This window comes from Salvelinus sp. IW2-2015, linkage group LG4p (assembly GCF_002910315.2).
Source record: "Salvelinus sp. IW2-2015 linkage group LG4p, ASM291031v2, whole genome shotgun sequence".
In the NCBI taxonomy this organism is placed as follows: domain Eukaryota; kingdom Metazoa; phylum Chordata; class Actinopteri; order Salmoniformes; family Salmonidae; genus Salvelinus; species Salvelinus sp. IW2-2015.
The window spans coordinates 3,617,673-3,639,256 of record NC_036841.1 but is presented as its reverse complement, the minus strand read 5'-3'; the positions used below and the strand labels follow the sequence as shown (position 1 = coordinate 3,639,256).

General features: G+C 40.7%; 1 protein-coding gene across 2 annotated transcripts; it reads left to right on the top strand.

Annotated features, from left to right (window-relative positions):
- Position 1: 1 nt before the first annotated feature.
- On the top strand, positions 2-20,827 carry LOC111959031 (BICD family-like cargo adapter 1). 2 transcript variants are annotated; one of them, XM_023980445.2, is made up of 9 exons: positions 2-76; positions 2,342-2,598; positions 5,887-6,102; positions 10,701-10,820; positions 11,090-11,236; positions 12,053-12,235; positions 17,327-17,430; positions 17,711-17,831; positions 19,027-20,827. In XM_023980445.2, exons 2-9 carry the CDS (start codon positions 2,347-2,349, stop codon positions 19,267-19,269), a joined length of 1,386 nt encoding a protein of 461 aa, XP_023836213.1. In that variant the 5' UTR covers positions 2-76; positions 2,342-2,346; the 3' UTR covers positions 19,270-20,827. The 2 variants fall into 2 exon arrangements, with proteins under 2 accessions (XP_023836213.1, XP_023836222.1); XM_023980454.2 differs by lacking the exons at positions 2-76; positions 2,342-2,598; positions 5,887-6,102 and adding an exon at positions 7,776-8,200.
- The last annotated feature ends 757 nt before the right edge of the window (positions 20,828-21,584 follow it).

The window sequence follows — 21,584 nt, the reverse complement described above, 5'->3', positions numbered from 1 at the left end:
TTGTTATGAATCTTTTGTAATCTGTTGTAATATGTAGCCTTTCATAATCATGACTCCGTGCCAAAAAAACGTTACGGTATGTAAAGCTAGCACATGACGCTAAGTATTCTCTGATATATATTTTGTGGTTTTAGCATATTACATTTTCGAGTGGTGAAAAAATCTAATCTCCAGTGCCCAGTGAAGTTCTGTAAATGCAGTTCTGTAAATGCAGCATCTTTCCACTAGATGTTGCCCTTGGACTTTGAACTTCAGTTTATGCAAGTGTGAAACTTTTTGGTGGGGAGTTAACAGTGCATTTGTATTTTCAATGTCAAAAACTTGAAATGGAAGAAGTATTATTATTATTAGTATTAGCATATTCATTTATTTATTCTAGACTACATAGGCCAATATTTGTTTTAAAGTCAATTAAATAAAGCGTTGAACCCTAATGGTGGTGGAAGAGTTGGTGGTGGAGCAACCTGGAATGTAAATCTGAGATACTCAAACTAGTATGATATGTTATGTTTCTTATGGTATATTAATTAGTGGATGTTCATCATCCATTTTGTATGATATGTTATGAATTCCAGTTCGTGTGATATGTTACGAATTGCAATTGGTACAATATATTACTAATTTGGGAAACGTATGATATGTTACGAATTTCAATTTGTTGTGGCTAGGTGGCTAACGACAACTTTTTAACTAGGCTAGGGGTTCATGTTAGGAGGTTAAAGTTGCTAATAAGCTAAAATACGAAAGTTGTCCATGATGAGATTAGAACATACAACCGTTTACTATGTTACGTCTAGTGTATTAGACCAGGCTGGGTGGAGTTGACTGTGTAATTAGTTTCACATTTGAAATGGGAATGTTTACAGATGTTTTTTATGCTTATGGTTAACTGAGGCTATCAGGTAGGCTATTGGTAGGAAGTGAGTAATTGGTTCCACAATTACATTTCTATAATGTATTGATCTCGACCAGGGCTCTCCAACCCTGTCCTGGAGAGCTACCTTCCTGATGGTTTTCACTCCAATCCTAATCTAGCTCCCCTGATTCTAATAATTAGCTGGTTGATCAGCTGCATCAGGTTAGTTACAACTGRGGTTGGAGCAAAAACCTACAGAGGGGTAGCTCTCCAGGAACAGGGTTGGCGATCCCTGATCTGGACTAAAAAGAAGTTGAATTACCATTGAATTTGATCAGTCCTTTTGTCATAATCTTTCATACAGAAGGCTAGTGTCGCCTACCTAGTTAGACTGATCAGCAATCAAGGAAGGCTGATTGGACCAATTTGATCAATTACAACCTTCTACATCAGAGACCCCACAGAGATGCATTAGCTTTTAAATTAACGTTAAAGTTATGGATAAAAAAAACTATGTGATTGTGCTGTTTATTATAGAGACCATTGACTCTGAGTAGGCAAGGATAAGTGTGTCCTCGCTGACCTCATATTGTGATACCTCTCTGTATAGCCTAGTCCTTGAGTCCCCGTATTTAGTGCTTAGGGCCCATGTGTGGCATCCTGTCATGCTTTCGGCACACTCCCTTTAGGAGCCCTGCCATATATACAGATGCCCTGGAACAATGGCAGTGCCATGCGTCAGGATGCTGTGTCTTTTATTATGGTGCTGCTGGCCCCTGCTCCCTGAAGCCTTGTGGTAGCTGAGCTGTGACCCCAGGGTAGCGCCTATACAAAGGAGTGGGACACATTCCACATGCAGACACAGGCAGGGCTGCAATCCAGCCGAGGCTGGGACTCTGGATCTGTYCACACAGGGTGCCATTTGTTCAAGGACTGTCTCACTGGCATGAAAGAGAACATGACTGAGACAGAGGCATTATGAAGAAGTGGGAGAGGGAAGGTCAACAAATATCTAATACTCTGTATCTAATAGGCTACTCTTCCACAGTTAGGCCAATTGAACAGCAATTTGATTTAGTCAGTCATTGAACAATAATAAACAATTTTCTAATTTGGAGGAAGATGTTAGGCTAGCGCACTTACTGCAAGGGGCAGTAACTGATTTGAATTGTCAAATGTATATGTTTAGGGTGGTACAAACAGACTTCGGGGAGGTAACTGTTGCACAGCGACGCATCAGACGCGCAGGTTTAAGTAGGTGTAATGGATTCTCTGSGGACCAGCCTACTTTCACTCGCATCATACTGGAGACCGCCTTGTCAAACMACAGGTTCATTCGCGCACAGGCTGCGCACGGGGGCATAGGCAACTGCTAAATAGTTATTGAAATGGACCTGAATGACTGAGTTGACAAATATGCCACCATTTGTGTTTTTTAGATTTGAAATGTAATATATTATTATGTGGCTATTTCCATTAAATCAGGAAATATGGATCGACTTGGTGAATGGAGTTTCAAACCGAAGAAGATGAAAGTGGAATTGGAGGATGGTTTTTATTTTGATTATGATGCGGAAGAAATATCTGATTATCAAGACCCCAATCAACTTTTAGCTGCTTTGAAACAAAAGGAGGAAGAAGTCCTTTTGGCGGCCCAGCTGGGAAATGCATTGCTTTTGGAAAATCGTCAGTTGAAAGAACAGAGCGACAAACTTAATGAACAGTATGCATACAAACTTGAGGTAAGAGAGAAGTGTTAAAAGCAGCCCCTTGTGTTGTACGAGATGATGAAGGTTGTTGTGGTCGTTCCAGTGAATGTGTAATATGCGCGCTTGTTCCTATCTTAAATTTAATGAAAACATGATTCACAAGCGCWTCTAATTTAGATCTTGAAAAGGAGGCCTATGCAATGAGTCAATTTATAAACTATTGTTAAATATTTATTTCGATAGGGTTTATTAAAAACAACATTTAGGGTAGGTTTTTTCCTAATTTTCTTTACATTTCTCATCGACTATGTGACAGCAAATGTAATTAATCACTGAGAGAAATATAACATAATAGTTAAGTAGGATACTGGTTTCTACTTACCTCACTACTCTGGCATGTTGATAATCATTCCAGACAGAGCAAGTCATAGTATCAACCAATGTTTTGACTATGTTAACAGCCATTGATAGAATGTGCATTTCGCTGAACCTGCTACAACATCTGCAAAATATGTGTACATTCTTTGAAAAAAAGGCGCTATCTAGAACCTAAAAGGGTTCTTCGGCTGTCCCCACAGGAGAACCATTTGAAGAGGGGGTTCAAAGAGTTCTCCTCTCTGCTGCCAATGACTGGAACGACGTTAGACAATCACTGAAGTTGMAGACTTATATCTCCCTCACTAACTTTAAGCGTCAACTGTCAACGCAGTTTACTGGTCGCTGCAGCTGTACACAGCCCATCTGTAAATAGCCCATCCAACCAACTACCTACCTCATCCCCATATTTGTTTTTGTTTTTCTGCTCTTTTGCACACCAGTATATCTACTTGCTCATCTTCATCTGCACATATATCATTCCAGTGTAAATTGTAATTACTTCGCCACTATTGGCCTATTTATTGCCTTACCCCCTTACATAATTTGCACACACTGTATACAGATTTTTCYATTGTGTTGTTGACTGTACATTTGTTTATCCCATGTGTAAATCTGTGTTGTTGTTTTTGTGCACTGCTTTGCTTTATCTTGGCCAGGTCGCCATTGTAAATGAGAACTTGTTCKCAACTGGCCTACCTGGTTAAATAAAGGTGAAATGAAAAAATAAAATAAAAAACCTATGAAGAATCCTTTTTGGTTCCAGGTAGAACCCCTTTCTCACAGATGGTTCTACATGGAACCCAAAAGGGTTCTACCTGGAACCAAAAAGGGTTCTCCTATGGGGACAGCCGGAGAACAGTTTTGAAACCGTTTCTAAGAGTGTACACGACCAATAAAATTGTATTTTATTTGCTATGTGTTGACATATCATTCAAGGTAAACAACATCAAACAAATAGTTGTGGAAATTACCAGCAGGGACACCTGAARTCAGTCTTAAATTAATAATTATTTATTATCAGCATTCTGGAGAGGTTCCAACAATCTTAATGCACCATAGTACACGTCGGTCAGGAGCTCTGCCGGGGAAGTCCAGTTAGTTCTCTTATATACTGCTTACACAGACAGACAAGTTATATTTGCGTAATTTACATTATTCATTATTCATCATTAATTCGTCATTAACGTTTGGTTCCTGTCTGTGACCGACCAATACCTCACRAGGCTTTTTCTCTCCAAGCTGAGACCTTGAAACTGAGATACCCCTTTYGTTTCTCAAAGCAATGTTCTGGGCGTACTGCCAAATTACTTTTACGATAGTGAGGATTCCTCCCAGGCACGATCAATCAGTCACTTGCATGAACCCAATCGAATTGGTTATTAGAAAAGCACAAACGTAACATTTTCCCTCACAGTCTTTACATCATGCAAGTCTTTATAATACAATGTATAAATAGGCAATTATAAAGCAGCGCAATTTCACCCAAATTATTAAACTTCAGGTTCACCTGTGGCTTGAGAAAGAATGAAAGGTTTTTAGGTAGGCCTTTGAAAATATTCACAAACATGTYATAGGTGGATGGATGGATCTAGTATTCTTAGGGGTCTACAGCCTATATGACCATCATCTAAGGAGGCTAGCACTTTCCTCTTCAAAGGAGATGTCATAAGAATGTACTGAGTCTGAGCTTCCCCGTAAAACAAAGACCAATGTTATAACACTGCACTTTTTCTCTGCTCTCTGAATAGCTCTTTTGTGTTTGTGTGATAAGCCTGAGTTCCACGCACCCTTTTCCCCTCACTGGGTTGCTAATTAATATGGACATCTCATTAAAACAGCACAGAGATGTATTCAATAAATTGCTCCCTCCATGTGAGGAAAAGCATATAACTTTAATCCAATATCAGGTAGGGAAGGGTGTTACACCTGCAGTCTGCATCTTCCTCAAATGTATGTCTTGCTTCTCAGGAACAAAACAAGCACATTCTGTTGTTTGTGCACCTTCTGTACTTGTTGAGTCCCTGACGGGTCTAGTTAGAGCCATCTGCAGTTTGTTGCACCCTCATTCCCATTAGGCCTGACCTTGTAGTAAACACCACCGGAAGCATATGATGCCCTGTCTGTATCTGGAGAGTATTAATTAATAAATAGCCGTGGGAAGTAGGGGTSCTGAGGGTGCTGCRGCACCCCCTGATAAATCAAAATAAAATAAGTAATAATAATCACAGAATGTGTGAACTAGGCCTTTATTGCTCCTGTATGAGTGGGGGGRAAAATGTATTGTCCCCCCCGCCCCATGAAGTAATGTAGTTACGGTTGTCACCCAGTCGCTCAGATTTACAATGTTTCTCTTACTGCTATGCTGTATGGAATTTTATAAGCTTCCCAGAGAGGGCTGTAGCTTTCCTAGATCCAATAAGTGTCTTTAACAGCTGGGGATGAATCCACATTAGGAGATGTTTCAGAGACAGTTTTACTGCTGTCTGTGTGGATGGAYAGATCTAATGTAGGGCTGTCTAGGCATCAGAGGTGCAAAAACATGGAATATTAAATAGACCAGTCACCAAACTGATTTATTGGTTTACTATTATGAAATAATTATAGTTTCTATTACAGAAAGTATATTACACACTTGTCATTATGTCATAGTCTAACCATGTCTGGTCTTCGATGCTGTGTGCTCTGTAGAGTTTATAGTTACAATAAAAAGATAACTGAGGTGTACCAGACTTTTTAAATACCAATTATGCATCACCTAGCTTCAATAAGTACACAGTAATAACACAGCAACAGCTACTGTACAAATACTCTTAATGTTCTCTTTCAGTAATATAATGGATTAGAATGAAATAGCAGTGGCATCAGTCTCCTAATCACAGACCAAAGAGACCCCCATTGGCACGCATTCACTGTGCCCATCTGTTTGTTATGTGTTGCCCACAGGAGTTGGAGCAGGGCAGGCATGATCTGCGGTTGAAGCTGGAGGGGTGCCAGTCTGGGTGGRTGAGCCAGGTTGGGGACCTGGAGAGAGACATGAGGGATTTGAGTGGCCAGGTGGCCAGGCTGACCCAGGCCCTGACCGACGCAGAGAGGGACAAGACCAGGGCCCAGGAGGAAGACACAGAACACACCCAGCGCCTCAGAGAACAGCTCAGCACCGTGAGTACATACCACCCCTTCACACCTGGGTCATGTTCATTAAGCACCAATGGAAGTAAACAGACTGAAACGACATTTATTTAATTCGCTAGCAATAAGCCCAGCAAGGAAGGCTAACATTTTATCTCAATCTCTTMATTCAAAGACTCAATCATGGACACTCTTACTGACAGTTGTGGCTGCTTTGTGTGATGTATTGCTGTCTCTACCTTCTTGCCCTATATGCTGTTGTCTGTGCCCAATAATGTTTGTACCATGTTTTGTGCTACTRCTATTTTGTGTTGCTACCATGTTGTTGTTGTGTTGCTGCCATGCTATGTTGTTGTCTTAKGTCCCTCTTTATGTAGTGTTGTCTCTCTTGTTGTGATGTGTGTTTTGTCCTAAATATATATMTTTTTTATCCCAGCCCCAGTCCCCGCAGGAGGCCTTTTGCCTTTTGGTAGGCCGTCATTGTAAATAAGAATTTGTTCTTAACTGACATGCCTAGTTAAATAAAGGTTAAATAAAATAAAAGAAAGAATGCTGTACATAAGACCCTTTGTTATTTTGGTCATATAAAGTGACGTGAAAATATTTCTCTATTAAGGCAGAAGTAAATAAAAGCCCGTCATTGTAGTAACACATTAACCTTAGTGAAACCTAACCACTCTATGCCTGGGGTTAGCGCCAACAGCGATGAGGTGGGGTGTTACCCAATCTACCTACTGAAAATAAATGTACTGTACTAAGACTACCGCTGTAAAAAGCAAGGCCACAGATATTAGGTAATACATAGTAATAGTAGCTAAGTAATACACAGACAGTACATATAAGCAATAAAATGTAGATAAAAAACGAACCTGTGATTAAGTGAACCCACTTCAGCAGTTCAGGATCAGGTGAAAGGTCAGGATCTTATTACATGAATGTCATTAAGGTACATTGCCTAAAGGCAACCCATCTAGCTGGGAGGCTATAGGAGTGGATGCCAACATTTTGTAAAGAGGAGTAGGGAGTGGGACTGAAAGAATATCAACTCAATTTGAATGTGGTCTAGGTCTTCAGAGCAGGGAGACATCAGTGGACCTTGGGAAAATACTAATATCTGAAATTGGTCTATGAATTGTATCTGTCATCACTGGAATGAATTGTATACTGAGCCATGTAGCTCTGAGCTGTAGAAGACCTAGACCACGTGATTGGAAAACCACAGCTGTCAGGCTGTGTACTCATGCTTCAATGTGACTCATGTTTACTTTATTATAACTATATCCACAATGATACCTAATACTAACCCTACAACACTTTTTTGTTGTTAAGGTGAGGTCCTGGGTTATCCCTATAAATGCTGTGTAGGTGAAAACCATAATACCTAAGACTGGAAGCTTTCCGTTGCAGTCAATTAGGTATTTTATAGTCTCTTATCAGTTTTGTAAGTACAGTAGAAGAACTGATTGGCTAAATAACAGGCCATTGTGTACTAGGCTAGCAACCTTGATTGGGCCGCTAGACTAGTTCTCTGCCAACTAACAACAAGGGTGTTGTTTTGCATTGTTGAATTTTATGATTGTGACGTAAACTTACAGTTAGTGAAACACATGACTAACCACCTGGACTCTGTGCTTGTCTTAAGTGTGGAAGTTGAATATCTAACTTCATTCCAGTGCATGGACATAAGTCAATGGAAAAAAGCACAACCTCCCTTTGACTGCTCAGTATTCTTCAGTTCAGATAGAGGAACCATGATCGTCACCACCCTGTGGTCAGAGGATGTAGAGGAAATATTTTCTATTTATCACTCACAGTCTCCCAGAATTCCAAAAGGGGCAGAAAACTTTATATTTACAGGAGCTCTCTATCTGAGTTCTGGAGGAGGAGGAAGTGGAGAGAAGTGGGTTCATTCTGCTGACTGGCTTCCACCATGGATGACTCTGAGKTCTCTGGAAATKTWAAMGTAAAAGAACAGCTAGAGAGTAGTACTTCAGAAGCTGTTGTTGTGGAGAGGAAAGGTTTGAAGAGTGTTTCTCTCGGTCCGGTCACTGACGTCTTCTTACCGGACGTGGTAGTGAACGGTGGTGGTGGTACCCCTCTCTCCAGGTGTGCAGCACTGCCTGGCACGGTGAGTGTGTGTGTAAGAGAGAGAGAGAGGGGGGGGGGCATCGATGTGTTTAATATCTGAATGGTGGTTTGTATAACTATACAATCAGTGTACCTAAAGAGAGATTTCAATAGGGTATGTGTACAACAGTGTCTGAATGGGATTGTATGTGTGGTTGAAGTGGTTGAAGTGGTTCTATATTACCAGGGTCTGATGGGCCTAACTGTAGTGTGAGAAATTAGACAGAGCATGACAGGAATCAGGGGGAGGGAGGTTACCAMTCAAAGAGCTTCGATATATCACCTTGACCACCAGGTATTAAACTAACATCCACAAAACAACCTATGGTCACACTACTAGGAAAACAGAAATCCCTTTCAGCTAATAAATATCTCTGGAGACCACTAGATATGCTTACTGTTGCTGTTCACCTCAGTTGTAAAGGAAGTGTGAAAAGTATGTTGATCTTTGCCAGTCAGAAACTGGTTCGTTATCAGGTTTTGCTGCATCTATGAAGGTTATTCAAACATTTGAGTGTGAGAGGAAATTAGTATTTAGACATCTGTGACTGACTGGCAGTGTCATTGTTTTTTTTACATTCTCTATCCTGTCAGCAGTTTTGAATGTGAACATGGAGATGATACAAAAGAATTGATGGATCTTGGCCTCACTATTCTACAGAATACCTAATCCGCATTCCTCTGTGAACAATGCTTCACTCAGAGTCTAGCATTCACTTCTGTTGGTTCTAGTGTACTTCATACAGATGTTCTGTGGAAGCTCAAGTCAAACACTTGCATTGAAATAACATGATGTACACATACTTTTGGCGAAGGAACATGTTACTCTGAAGGGAGTACGGTYGCAGTTTGATAAGCTGGAAATGAGAACAACTCTTGGTTGATTAAACATCTCTCTGTTTGTTAGTACCTTTTCAGAAATGACGTAATTGTCCAATCTACCTTACAGGAAAAGGCCTTCAAGGAAATCATTTATTTTTCCAACATAAGGAAAGAAACAAGTGCACATGTCTCAAACAAGGAAGTTAATAATATTGCTTTTGATCACTGGTGTGATGAATCATGCCATTCTACAGGTGAAAAAGACATTCAACCTAAAAGGGTTTAGCTAAGGTTTTCAACTTTAGATTTAGACACCAATAAAATTACTCTGTAACCTGAAACACCCGCACTTTTCTTTGGCATTTGGCCAACAGGATATACTTTGATTTCCATAGCGATGGCACCTGTTATATCCCTCACTCYCGATTTACGTTTATGTAGAATTAGACACGCAATTTGAGGCCTCCTTTTTTGACCTTTGACTCAGACAGCGTCACGCCGTTTAGAGAGGGAAGCGCCAGGAAGATCTATCATTGGAGAAGATATACATCTATCACTCTTTCCATTGAGGGTTTTACTCCCATGATGCGTGTGCTAATGTTATCTATGAGTCCTCCCATCCCAGGGGAATGCTTTGTCCCACCACTCTGAGAGGGCCCTTGGGGTCTACTACTGCGGTAGGAATCAGCTTCTATGTGCATCATAGTTTAGACAAGGGAAGGCCAAGTCTTGTAGCTCAGTAGGGGGGTATTGTATTTGATTTTGTGTCCCTAACAAATGGAGCGTCCCTCTGTGGATTCCTAGTGGGCCGCTTGCTCCATTGTCCGTATTCGTTCCAAGATAAGCCGTGGACGGGACTCTGGGGCTGACTGACACAAGCATGCATCCTTGCCACTCCCCCTACTGTGTGTGTCTACATGCCCCCTGTTTTTGTTTCTGTCCGTCAGTGCTCATTCAACTACACAAAATTAGTTCTACATTGGAACCTATGGCACATAACCTTTTAAGTAAGGGAGAAAACTTTTACTTTCCTCAACTCTCTTGGTACACTCTTAGAAAAAAAGGCTCTAAAAGGGTTTTTCGGCTGTCCCCAAAGGAGAACCCTTTTTGGTTCCAGGTAGAACTATTTTGGGTTCCATTTTGAACCATCTATGGTAAGGGTTCTGCATGGAACTCAAAAGGGTTCTACCTGAATCCAAAAATGGTTCTTCAAAGGGTTCCCCTATGTGGACAACCAAAGAACACTTTTAGGTTCTAGATATCACCTTTTGTGTAGACATATGTCAATAATAGCTTAGTAATCCATCTGGTAGTTAATGGAACAATGGTCCCACAGAGAGATGTTTCTCCTTATTTTGTTATGACGAAAACATAAGCACATGTGCTGGAGGCAAGAACCATTCCTTTGACTGTATTATGTGATCTTAGTTTTCCATTTGCAGCGTAGCTAACAGCAACCAATAATACAGATTCACTTATTTAATATTACACTTCCTCGTATTTTGTCTATATTTTAGATATTTATCTCTGGATCTAATATCTAGTGACTTAAATGTCTCTACTATTTTAGTCTCAGGTATCTCATGTCTCCTAAACCTGGTGCCTCTTTCTCTTTCCTCCCCTGTCTCTCTATGTATATCCAATACCTGTCTCTGGTGTCTGTCTGTGCTGCGGTCTAGGCGATGGAGGTGGAGAGGGCAATGGCCAGTCAACTGCAGACCCTGAAACTCGAGCTCCGTCAGAGAGGCCACCATAACAGACCACAGGATGAGGAGCTGCTCAGTGCCATGAGTGAGCAGGTAGGCTACGCACACGCACACACGTACACACACAGTTTTGCATTGCTATCCTTGTGGGGACCAAATAATTGATTCCCATCCAAAATCCTATTTTCTCTAACCCCTAACCCTATATCTAACCATAACCCTAACCTTAATTCTAATCCTAACTCTACTTGTAACCCTAAACCTAACCCCTAAGACCAGAAGACTTCTGGTCTCCACAAGGATTGTTAAACAAAAAAACACACACACACATACACTTTGTCTCGCTCCCTGTGTGTGCCCAGGTGGTGCGTCTGTCCCAGAGGGAGCAGGCTCTGGAGGAGCGGCTGGAGAGTGTGTGTCAGGAGAACGCAGACCTACGGGACAGACTGGCCTCCCTACACACACGCTCAGCTCTACAGGACCAACACAACCAGCAGCAGAGCCAACAGGTATACACACATAATTTAGTTTTGGTATCTTTCTCCTTGTTTACTCACTAATATCACGTCAATAGTGCACACTTGTCTAAGTGACTGTGACCCTCGGATACACTGTTGGTAATTGGGGTGATGTGCACTATTGGGGTGATTTTGGGGTGATTTTACACAGAGTGATGTGTAAAAGATGTGTAAAATTGCAAGAAAATTTGCTTTAAAACRGCAACATTTTCTTTGCACCCCATGACAAAATGTGTAGAATTGCAGGAAATATGCTTTAAACCTGCAAAATGTTATCTCTGCCAACAAGAGGGGTGTGAACAGTTTGTGTCATGAACAGTGCTTGTGCACATAGAAATAGACGTGGTGCGCGCAAGGGGGGCCGGGGATAAAATGTTTGGGAACCCCTGATCTTTGCTTTACAATAGACTCATCCCTCCCATTGTCACATGTCATTTCAACGTGCATTGCTGGATTCCACACTGGCCGTAGTGGAGTTTCTGCACCAGGCTGGACTCTGGCATGTCAGTTTACATTTTTGACCTAACTTTACAATAGCACTGTATGTTGATATTGTGCACATGTTGTCTAATATGTGATTTATGGATGACATTTGCATGTTATGTATACTTGTGTGTTTCTAGAGCTAKAGCTAGATTTGCAATACTCAGACTKATTGGGTCTGAATCGCATTGTGTTTGAATAATGTGGTTGATTTTAGATAACACTGACCAGACGTTATGTATCTCTCTTTGTGTGTGTTTCCCTCTGTATGTTTTTCTGTGTGTGTGTGTGTGTGTGTGTGTGCCCCTCTCTGTGTGTGGGTAGCTGACGGAGGCATGGCAGGAGGCTGCGGCTGCGAGGGGGCGTTCACAGCAGCTTCAGGTCCAGGTGGAGGAGCTGCAGGAGGAGGTCTCCCTGCAGTACAGGAGTAGCCATGGAAACACATCCCTACTGTCTGAGCTGGAGACCAGTCTGGACACCATGGGCTTGGGCCATGACAGAGAACAGGTAACACTATAGAAACTAAGAGACATGGGACAGAGGACCTAGGACATAAGAGACAGGGGGCATAGGACATAAGAGACATAAGACAAAGGCAATGGTTAGCACACTTATACTGGGTTAATACCCTTTGGTGCATGCATAGTCTTAGTACGTATCAGAGTTAGATGCCTAGATTATTGTGATATTTATCTTTACACTCTTAGAAAAAAAGGTGCAATCTAGAACCTAAAAGAGTTCTTCGGACATAAGAGACGGGGTGCCTAGGACAAAGGCAAGATTTAGCACACTTATCCTGGGTTAATACTCTTGGTACGTACATAGTCTTAGTACATATAGGAGAACCCTTTTTGGTTCCAGGTTAAACCCTTTTAGGTTCCATGTGGAACCCTTTCCACAGAGGGTTTACATGGAACCCAAAAAAATGGTTCTACATGGAACCAAAAAGGGTTCTACCTGGAGCCAAAAAGGGTTCTCCTATGGGGACAGCCAAAGAACCCCTTTGGAACCCTTTTTTCTAAAAAGTGAATACAGTATGAGGTATTAGAAAGATAAAGAGAGATATGCATTCAAAGTCCATTCCCGGTATGTAAAAGGAATTTCCAGGTGCACAAAAAGGATAGTAGTCTTTCTGGTTGATTACAAGTTGCAACAGAAGGACACCAACCAGCACAGAAGCAGAGAACATGTCTAACTGGCCTTGATATCCTAATCAGACATCACCAAATGTTCTTTAAAMACCAGCCTCTTGGACACAGGCCCTTTATATCCTAATTGTAGGAAGTCAAAACAAAAAGGCAGTAACTTTGCCAGCTTCTACAGAATCGCACAGTGTCCATAGAATGTCATCAATACAAGAGTGAATAATCAGTGTCCTCTGCCCTTGTACCTCCAGTCTGGCGTCAATCACTATCAACAGATATGAGAATAATCCATAACATTCAGCGTCAAGTCTAGTGACCGTCAGTCTGCACCTTGAGTGTCACAAATTGAACACTGGAAATTATGTGTATTACAGAAACTCCAAATATGCTAAACATTGTGTTGATCACTTAAGTATTCCCACTATACTGTAATGGAAGAATGATTCATAGCAACATAACATTCTGGATATGTTCTTGGTGACTCTGTGTGATGGTACAGTACCTACCTCTGTAAAGGAACATGTCTTACCTCGTGTGTCCTGTCTTCAAAGAGAAAGAAACAACAAGGGGAACATTATTTGCAAGAGCTTTGCCACTAGCTACTGAGGTGTGAACGTATTACAGCTCCTGAGTACAGGGTACAATTATTATTATACCACATTTTGACTGTCTGATTCTGTCATTATTTCAGTTTGTTTTGTTCCATACCAGGAAACTGATGTTTTAGTGCACCCATGAGTCATTCGCTAGCCTACATTTCCTGTTTGGTTGAACCACATAAGCTAGATGGATCTTTCCACCGCTCACTGTCAGAGAGCACACACATTCAGTCAGGTTTTGTGTTAAAGTGGTTATACCTATGGAAGGTTTTTTCCTATAGAACTCAGTAGTCTCAAAGAAAGAAACTGTGATCTTTGACTCATAAAAGCTCTAGGGAAAGACCGATTAGGTAGTGAGGTGAGGTACAGTGCCTTCGGAAAGTACTCAGACCCCTTTACCTTTTCCACATTTTGTTATGTTACAGCCTTTTTCTAAAATTGATTAAATAGTTTTTTCCCCCAACTCATCAATCTACACACAATAACCCATAATGACGAAGCAAAAAACGTTTTTTATTTATTTTTGCTAATTTATAAACAATAAAAACCGGAAATATTAAATTTACTAAAGTATTCATACCCTTTACTAAGTACTTTGTTGAAGCACCTTTGGCAGTGATTACAGCATCGATACTTGTTGTGTACAAGACTACAAGCTTGGCACACTTGTATTTGGGGAATTTCTCCCATTCTTCTCTGCACATCCTCTCAGGCGCTGTCAAGTTGGATGGGGAGCATCTCTGAACAGCTATTTTCAGGTCTCTCCAGAGATGTTCAGGTTCAAGTCCGATCAGGTTCAAGTCCGGGCTCTGGCTGGGCCACTCAAGGACATTCACAGACTTGTCCCGAAGCCACTCTAGCATTGACTTGGCTGTGTGCTTAGGGTTGTTGTCCTGTTGGAAGGTGAACCTTCGCCCCAGTCTGAGGACCTGAGCGCTCTGGAACAGGTTTTCATCAAGGATCTCTCTGTACTTTGCTCTGTTCATCTTTGCCTCGATCCTGACTAGTCTCCCAGTCCCTAMCGCTTAAGAACATCCCCACAGCATGATGCTGCCACCACCATGCTTCCCCATAGGGATGGTGCAAGGTTTCCTCCTGAGGTGATGCTTGACATTCAGGCCAAAGAGTTGGTTTCATTAGAACAGAGAATCTTATTTCTCATGTTCTGAAAGTCTTTAGGTGCCTTTTGGCAAAGTCCAAGCGGGCTGTCATGTGCCTTTTACTGAGGAGTGGTTGGTGGAGTGCTGTAGAGATTGTTGTCCTTCTGGAAGGTTTACTTTGACAGAGAGCTCTCTACAAAAAAAAAACGTAACATTTTTACAAATTAATACAAATTAAATTWAATTAATTAAAACTTAAATATAGTCATTGCATTCACCTCCTTTTGTTTAGGCATGCTTAAATTTGTTCAGGAGTAAAATTTGGTTAAACAAATCTCATAATAAGTTACATGCAAATAATAGGGGTTGACTTTATTTTTGAATAACTACTCCTTCCTCTGTCCCCCATACATACAACATCTGTCAGGTCCCCCAGTCAAGTAWAGAATTTTAAGCACAGATTCAACTGCAAAGGCCAGGTAGCTTTTCAAATGCCTCATAAAAAAGGCAGTAATTGGTAGATGGGTAACAATAACAAATCAGACATTGAATATCTCTTTAAGCATGGTCAAGTTAATAATTATGCTCTGGATGATGTATTAAACCACCCAGACACATCAACGTTAGTCATCTTTCTGAACTGAGCTGCAGGAAAAKAAGGAAACTGCTCAGTGATGTCAACATGATGTCATTGGTGATTTTAAAACARAGTCCAATGGCTGTGATGGGAGAACAATGTTGTTGATCCATCCTCAGTTTAGTGACTTTGCAATAATGACCTAAATAACAGAGTGAAAAGAAGAATACAAATAAACAGAATACAAATATTCCAAAACATGCATCCTGTATGCAACAAGGCACTGCAAAAAACACGGCAAAGAAATACACTTTCTGGCCTAAATGCAAAGCCTTTATTCAATTCCCCCATTTAATTAATATATGCTCTGTTGTTAGAGGTTGAAAGACAGAAACACCACAGTCTACCTTACCTGTAAAGGTGCTATTGTGTTTGTGTCATACAATACCATGGACCGGTATAAGGACAGATGACGTTGGAGTTATGTCAGTGCTGTGGTTTTTGGTTTGCGTCTCTGTTGAGACATTGTTGTTTGAAGCCTGTGGCTGCAATCTGGGAGAGGAGTGGTTGGGAATGTTGAATGCTTCACAGATCACAGCAGGTAAGGTTTATTATTCCCACTAGGAAACCCACTTTTCCAGGAAAGTGCCTGTCAAAACAATGCAAGTGTTGTTTCCCCTAGTTTTAGTGCCTACACTGGTCATAGAGAGGGAAAGGGAAACGAGACTGGTGAAATCATGATGTTATCAGACAAAAAATGAAAATAACCAAAGGATGAAACGAGAAGCACGAACAGAAGATGAAAATGAACATAGTCTACAGGAGAACCGACCTGAATATGAGATGGACAACAGGTACAGCAACAAGGTCAACACTGATACATAGATAATACTAAATCACCTCCACCTCTTACAGTCGGCTCAGCCCAGCACACGAGGGCTCATTGTTCAGAGTCCTCAGTACAGTGCCCGGGTTCTCACATGGATTGCCGGCCCTGACAACAAAGCCCTGATTCATCCCCTAGGAGACAGAGACATTAACACAGCGATCAGGTGTCAGTCAAGCCTGCGTTCCATGGAGATTTAGATTTAGAMACAATAAATGCAGTGGTGTAAAGTACTTAAGTAAAAATACTTGAAAGGACTACTTAAGTAGTTTTTTTGTGGTATCTGTACTGTACTTTATTTATATTTTTGACAACTTTTACTTTTACTTTACTACTTTCATAAAGAAAATAATGTACTTTTTACGCCATACGTTTTCCCTGACACCCAAAAGTGCTCGTTACATTTTGAATGCTTAGCAGGACAGRAAAATGRTCCAATTCACGCACTTATCAAGAGAACATCCCTGGTCTTCCCTACTGCCTCTGATCTGGCGGACTCACTAAACACAAATGCTTGTTTTTAACTGATGTCTGAGTGTTGGAGTGTCCTGCTGGCTATCGATAAATTTAAAAAACAAGAAATTGTGCCACCTGTTTTGCTTAATATAAGGAATTAATTAATTTATACTTTTACGTTTACTTTTGATACTTAAGTATATTTGAGCAATTACATTTACTTTTGATACTTAAGTATATTTTTAACCAAATACTTTTAGACTTTTACTCAAGTAGTATTTTACTGGGTGACTCAGAATCATTTTCTATTAAGGTATCTTTACTTAAGTATGACAATTAGGAACTTTTTCCACCACTGAATAAAATGAGTTTATGTGTTGCTGGCCTATTTGTGTGGGGCTCTAGGGGCTGGGGACTGGGCTGGAGAGAGAGCGAGAGGGTTTTTTCGGTACAATGACAGTCAGTTTACAGCTCTGAATGTCCAGTAAATACCATGAGCTACTGTTTTATAACACAACACCCACCTGTCCTGTGTGTTCACTCATAGAGTGGCAGGTCAATAGAACACCCCAGGCTAGAAACTATGCCATCTAATGTAATTTTAACCTAATTTGTACATAACTAAGTACCACAGACACTGAATAGTCTGCTTTAGTCGTGGTTACATTGGCTCATCTCAGTGTGTGTGGTTTGTGCACCACCTAGTGGTCATTTTGGTTAYGAGTTCTTGATACAACAGGAGTTGAATCCAAGACATTGGAGTTGCTTATATTGGACTCTGGTTTCAGTTCACTATATTCTCTCTTGTCCTCTCCCCTCCTTTAAAATCTCCCAGCTCCAGGAGGAGAATGCTGAGCTGAGGCTGAGGCTCGGAAATAGACAGGATGAAGAAGAGTTGGCCCAACAGGCCATCAGAGACAGAGATGAAGCCATAGCTAAGTAGGTGTGGTTTTGCCTTTATCGTTTAGTTATTTTCTGTCTTTATCGTTTAATTATTTTTACTCTTTGTAATTTCCGTCAATGTAATTTTCACACAGCATTTATCATTCTTAAAATGACATGTTGCATTTATACGTAGTTCATGCCATTTTATGTGTAAGTGTAAGATATGTCCGTGTGCTGGGTTGTTGTTGGAAAATTGCCACATTTGTTTGCTATGAATCTATGATGATGTCACTGTGACCTAACATGTGTTTGTCCCGCTGTTACATCATGGCAGGAAGAACCTGATGGAGGCGGAGCTGGTGAGGAGTAAGAATGACATGATGTGTCTGAACAATCAGCTGCTGGAGGCTATACAACGCAAGTTGGAGCTGTCTCAGGAGCTAGAGGCCTGGCAGGTGGGTTTCCACGGTCTCTCTGTCTGTCTCTGTTTCTGTCACCCCCCTCACTCTTTCTCTGTCTCTCTTTCGCTCTCTCTCCGTCTCTGRATCTCTCTTTATCTATCTCTGTCTCTCCCTTCCTCTGCTCCTCTCTTGCACTCTCGTAACATATTAGGGCACTTTCATAAGCTCTGTGAAAATATTATTAAGCCTATTATCTTTAGGGCACCTCCTATAGTCAAAATGTAATCGAATCGCTGGTCACAGAGTCAGAACTCTAGTGTTCCATAGAGACTGCTCTTTAACTGTAGTATCCTCACTGGTGTTAGGCACACAGCAACCTTTAAACAGCCCTCTAAGTTTGGAGTGAAGGGATCTGAACATAACGACAGGTGGCCAAGACTAGAAGAGTCTCTCTACTACTCTAGTCTACTGCTGAGTCACGGTGCTAGTGCCAGGCCATCTGCTTGGTGACTACTTCCCTCTAGTGGTCATATGAAGACATGGCAACATATTCACTGTAACTGACCAGTTCAATGGAGTTTTGCTTAATATAAGGAATTAATTAATTTATACTTTTACGTTTACTTTTGATACTTAAGTATATTTGAGCAATTACATTTACTTTTGATACTTAAGTATATTTTTAACCAAATACTTTTAGACTTTTACTCAAGTAGTATTTTACTGGGTGACTCAGAATCATTTTCTATTAAGGTATCTTTACTTAAGTATGACAATTAGGAACTTTTTCCACCACTGAATAAAATGAGTTTATGTGTTGCTGGCCTATTTGTGTGGGGCTAGGGGCTGGGGACTGGGCTGGAGAGAGAGCGAGAGGTTTTTTCGGTACAATGACAGTCAGTTTACAGCTCTGAATGTCAGTAAATACCATGAGCTACTGTTTTATAACACAACACCCAACTGTCCTGTGTGTTCACTCATAGAGTGGCAGGTCAATAGAACACCCCAGGCTAGAAACTATGCCATCTAATGTAATTTTAACCTAATTTGTACATAACTAAGTACCACAGACACTGAATAGTCTGCTTTAGTCGTGGTTACGATTGAAACTTTCCCACAATTTCAACCTCATGCTATTAGAAGCGTATTTAATCTCTCGTTATATCCAGCTTTTGCATTTAAAATGTATGTAAAGTGTAATCAGCCTCATTATCAACAGAGGTGTAATGTTCTTACTTATTTTCTACAGGATGATATCCAGATCATCATCAACCAGCAGCTGAGGACCCAGCAGCAGTTGGAGCAGGTCGAGAAGAAGCCTGCCTCTAACCCCATGTCCTTCTGGAGGAGACCCAGCACAGCTTCCTCCACCAGGCCCCGCCGGCCCTCCTCCTCCCCCGCTTCCTGGACCTCAGAAGCTGGGCAAGAGAAGCCCCAGTCCCCCTGGAGAGACTGGCTTCGACGGGGCAAGGTGACACAGCCAGGCAAATAGTAAGCTGGAATGTCTGTTGCTTCACCTTGGAGGACTGGCACATAGCACAGAAATGTCTTGACCAGCTGGCCATTGAAGAAGGCGAGTCGAGTCATCAAGGCAAGAACAAGCTGGTGGAAATAACACTACTGAGTGGAACTATCAGTCTTGGTAKATAGAGTACCAAGCAGAACAGGACAGGCCGAACACTCAGTAATGTTATATAGTAGACTTCAGTAGAGTATTAGAATTCAAGACCATGGTGTGACAAGAGCCCTAATGGACAAAGAGTTATCAATAAGTAGACAGTAGTTTCCCCACTGTCACTGAGAATAACCTAAGAACATAAAAAGCATGTTAGAGCAGGTTAAAAAGCCTCTAGCATGGTAAATACTAGAATGGCCAGGGAGTCACACACTAGGATAGTAACTACTAGCATGGCCAGGGAGTCACACACTAGGATGGTGAGTCACAACAACGAAAGATGCTTAGAAGTTGTGCCGTCTTCTGCCTTATAATGAAGTCATTGATGCCCGAGATTGTAAATGTATGAGTGAATGTCAATGTTTGAAAGAATACTGACAGTATTTGGTCAGACGAATTATTTCATCCAACCTTTATTTAGGGAATGTGCAGACAGACTGAAGGGACATGAAGTTGATAGAGTGACTGGACTCATAATAACACATAATGAATGTTGTAAATATTTCGGTTTTTAGAAACACAGAGGATCCAGATCTAAGTGGTATTCCACTCACTACAGTCTTTTCAAAATATGTAATAAGATTAAATGTTGCCTGCTGTCGATGCAAAATGTTTTCCATTATGTATTATATATTCAATATTCATAGAAAACAGGCCTTAGTAGAACATAACCAAATACAAGATTGGTGCTCATAAATAAACCAATCATCTACAGAATGTCATGAGTCCTCATGTGAAATGTTGTGGGAACTAGATACATTATGAAATATGTCCAAAATGCATTTCATGCATCGTATTCTTACATTATGTGCCTTAGTTTTTGCCACACTACTGAAGCGGACATTTTGGGGGAAGGGTGCAATATAGATCAACTCTAACTAGGATGGTCATATAAGGTATTTTGATCMAAGTACCAGAATAATCTAATGGACCGAATGCATGTAATATTTTGTCAATACATGATGTAAGTTTGTCCTGTTGTTCATCAACATTTGCTAATTGTTTATTTTCATTTAGGTTTTTATTGACAAAATYAGAATGTCCTCAGATTATTTGATTTAGTAAAAAACACAGAACAATGTTGATTGAATGACTGAAAACTTCTATTACTTGCACCTGTTATTACAAAAGAAATATAGCAAAAATCTAGATTCATATTACTTACTGTTGTAATATATGAATGTTATCAAAGTCCATGCATGTTGTTGTGTATCATGATGTATGTAGTTTATGTATTCTGTATGTAGATGGTGTTTATGTAAATAGTAAGTGACTTGCCTAGTTAAATAAACAAAAAATCTATACTTAAAAAAAATAATATTAGTGAACACAGAATGTCCTTTACACTGAAAATAAAGTCATTTTTCATACAGTACTTAATATGCTATTGCCTTTGATTGATAGTTTGCATGGACTGCATAAAATACTTTGTTGCATACATCACGTAGGCCTACAAGATACAGCTGGTTATCCACATTAACTCCATATAGAAGCATSTTCACCTTGAAAAAACATTAAATCATTTCAGGTCAAACTTGAAAGGTCAAGAATACATTTTAAAACATAATATTGTAACAAATTAGATTTTCTCAAAACTATATCTGCTATATTTAAGAAATGTACTGTAGATGTATTCATATTTGGAAGTATTTATTTCATCGGCACTGCATACCGGTAAGGCCCATCTGCTAAATATTCTGAAATAACTTAGTTGTCACGACTTCGACCGAGGCAGGCTCTCCTTCCCGTTCGGGTGGCGCTCGGCGGTCGTCGTCACCGGCCTATTAGCTGCCACTGATCCTTTTCTCCCCCTCCCTATGTGTTTATTGGGTTCACCTGTTTTGTATTAGGGTGTAATTAGTTGGGCTTATTAGTCAGCCGGCCCGCACGTTTCTTTGTGCGGGATTGTTTGTTAGTAAGAGTGGTNTTCACCTGTTTTGTATTAGGGTGTAATTAGTTGGGCTTATTAGTCAGCCGGCCCGCACGTTTCTTTGTGCGGGATTGTTTGTTAGTAAGAGTGGTGTTTGTTTCGTTCAACGTGTTTACTGGACTGTGTTCGTTTCCCCCGTGTCTGGGGTTGTTTGAGGAGTACACCCAGTGTGTTAGTAGGGTGGCCTAGTTTCTCCGTGTTC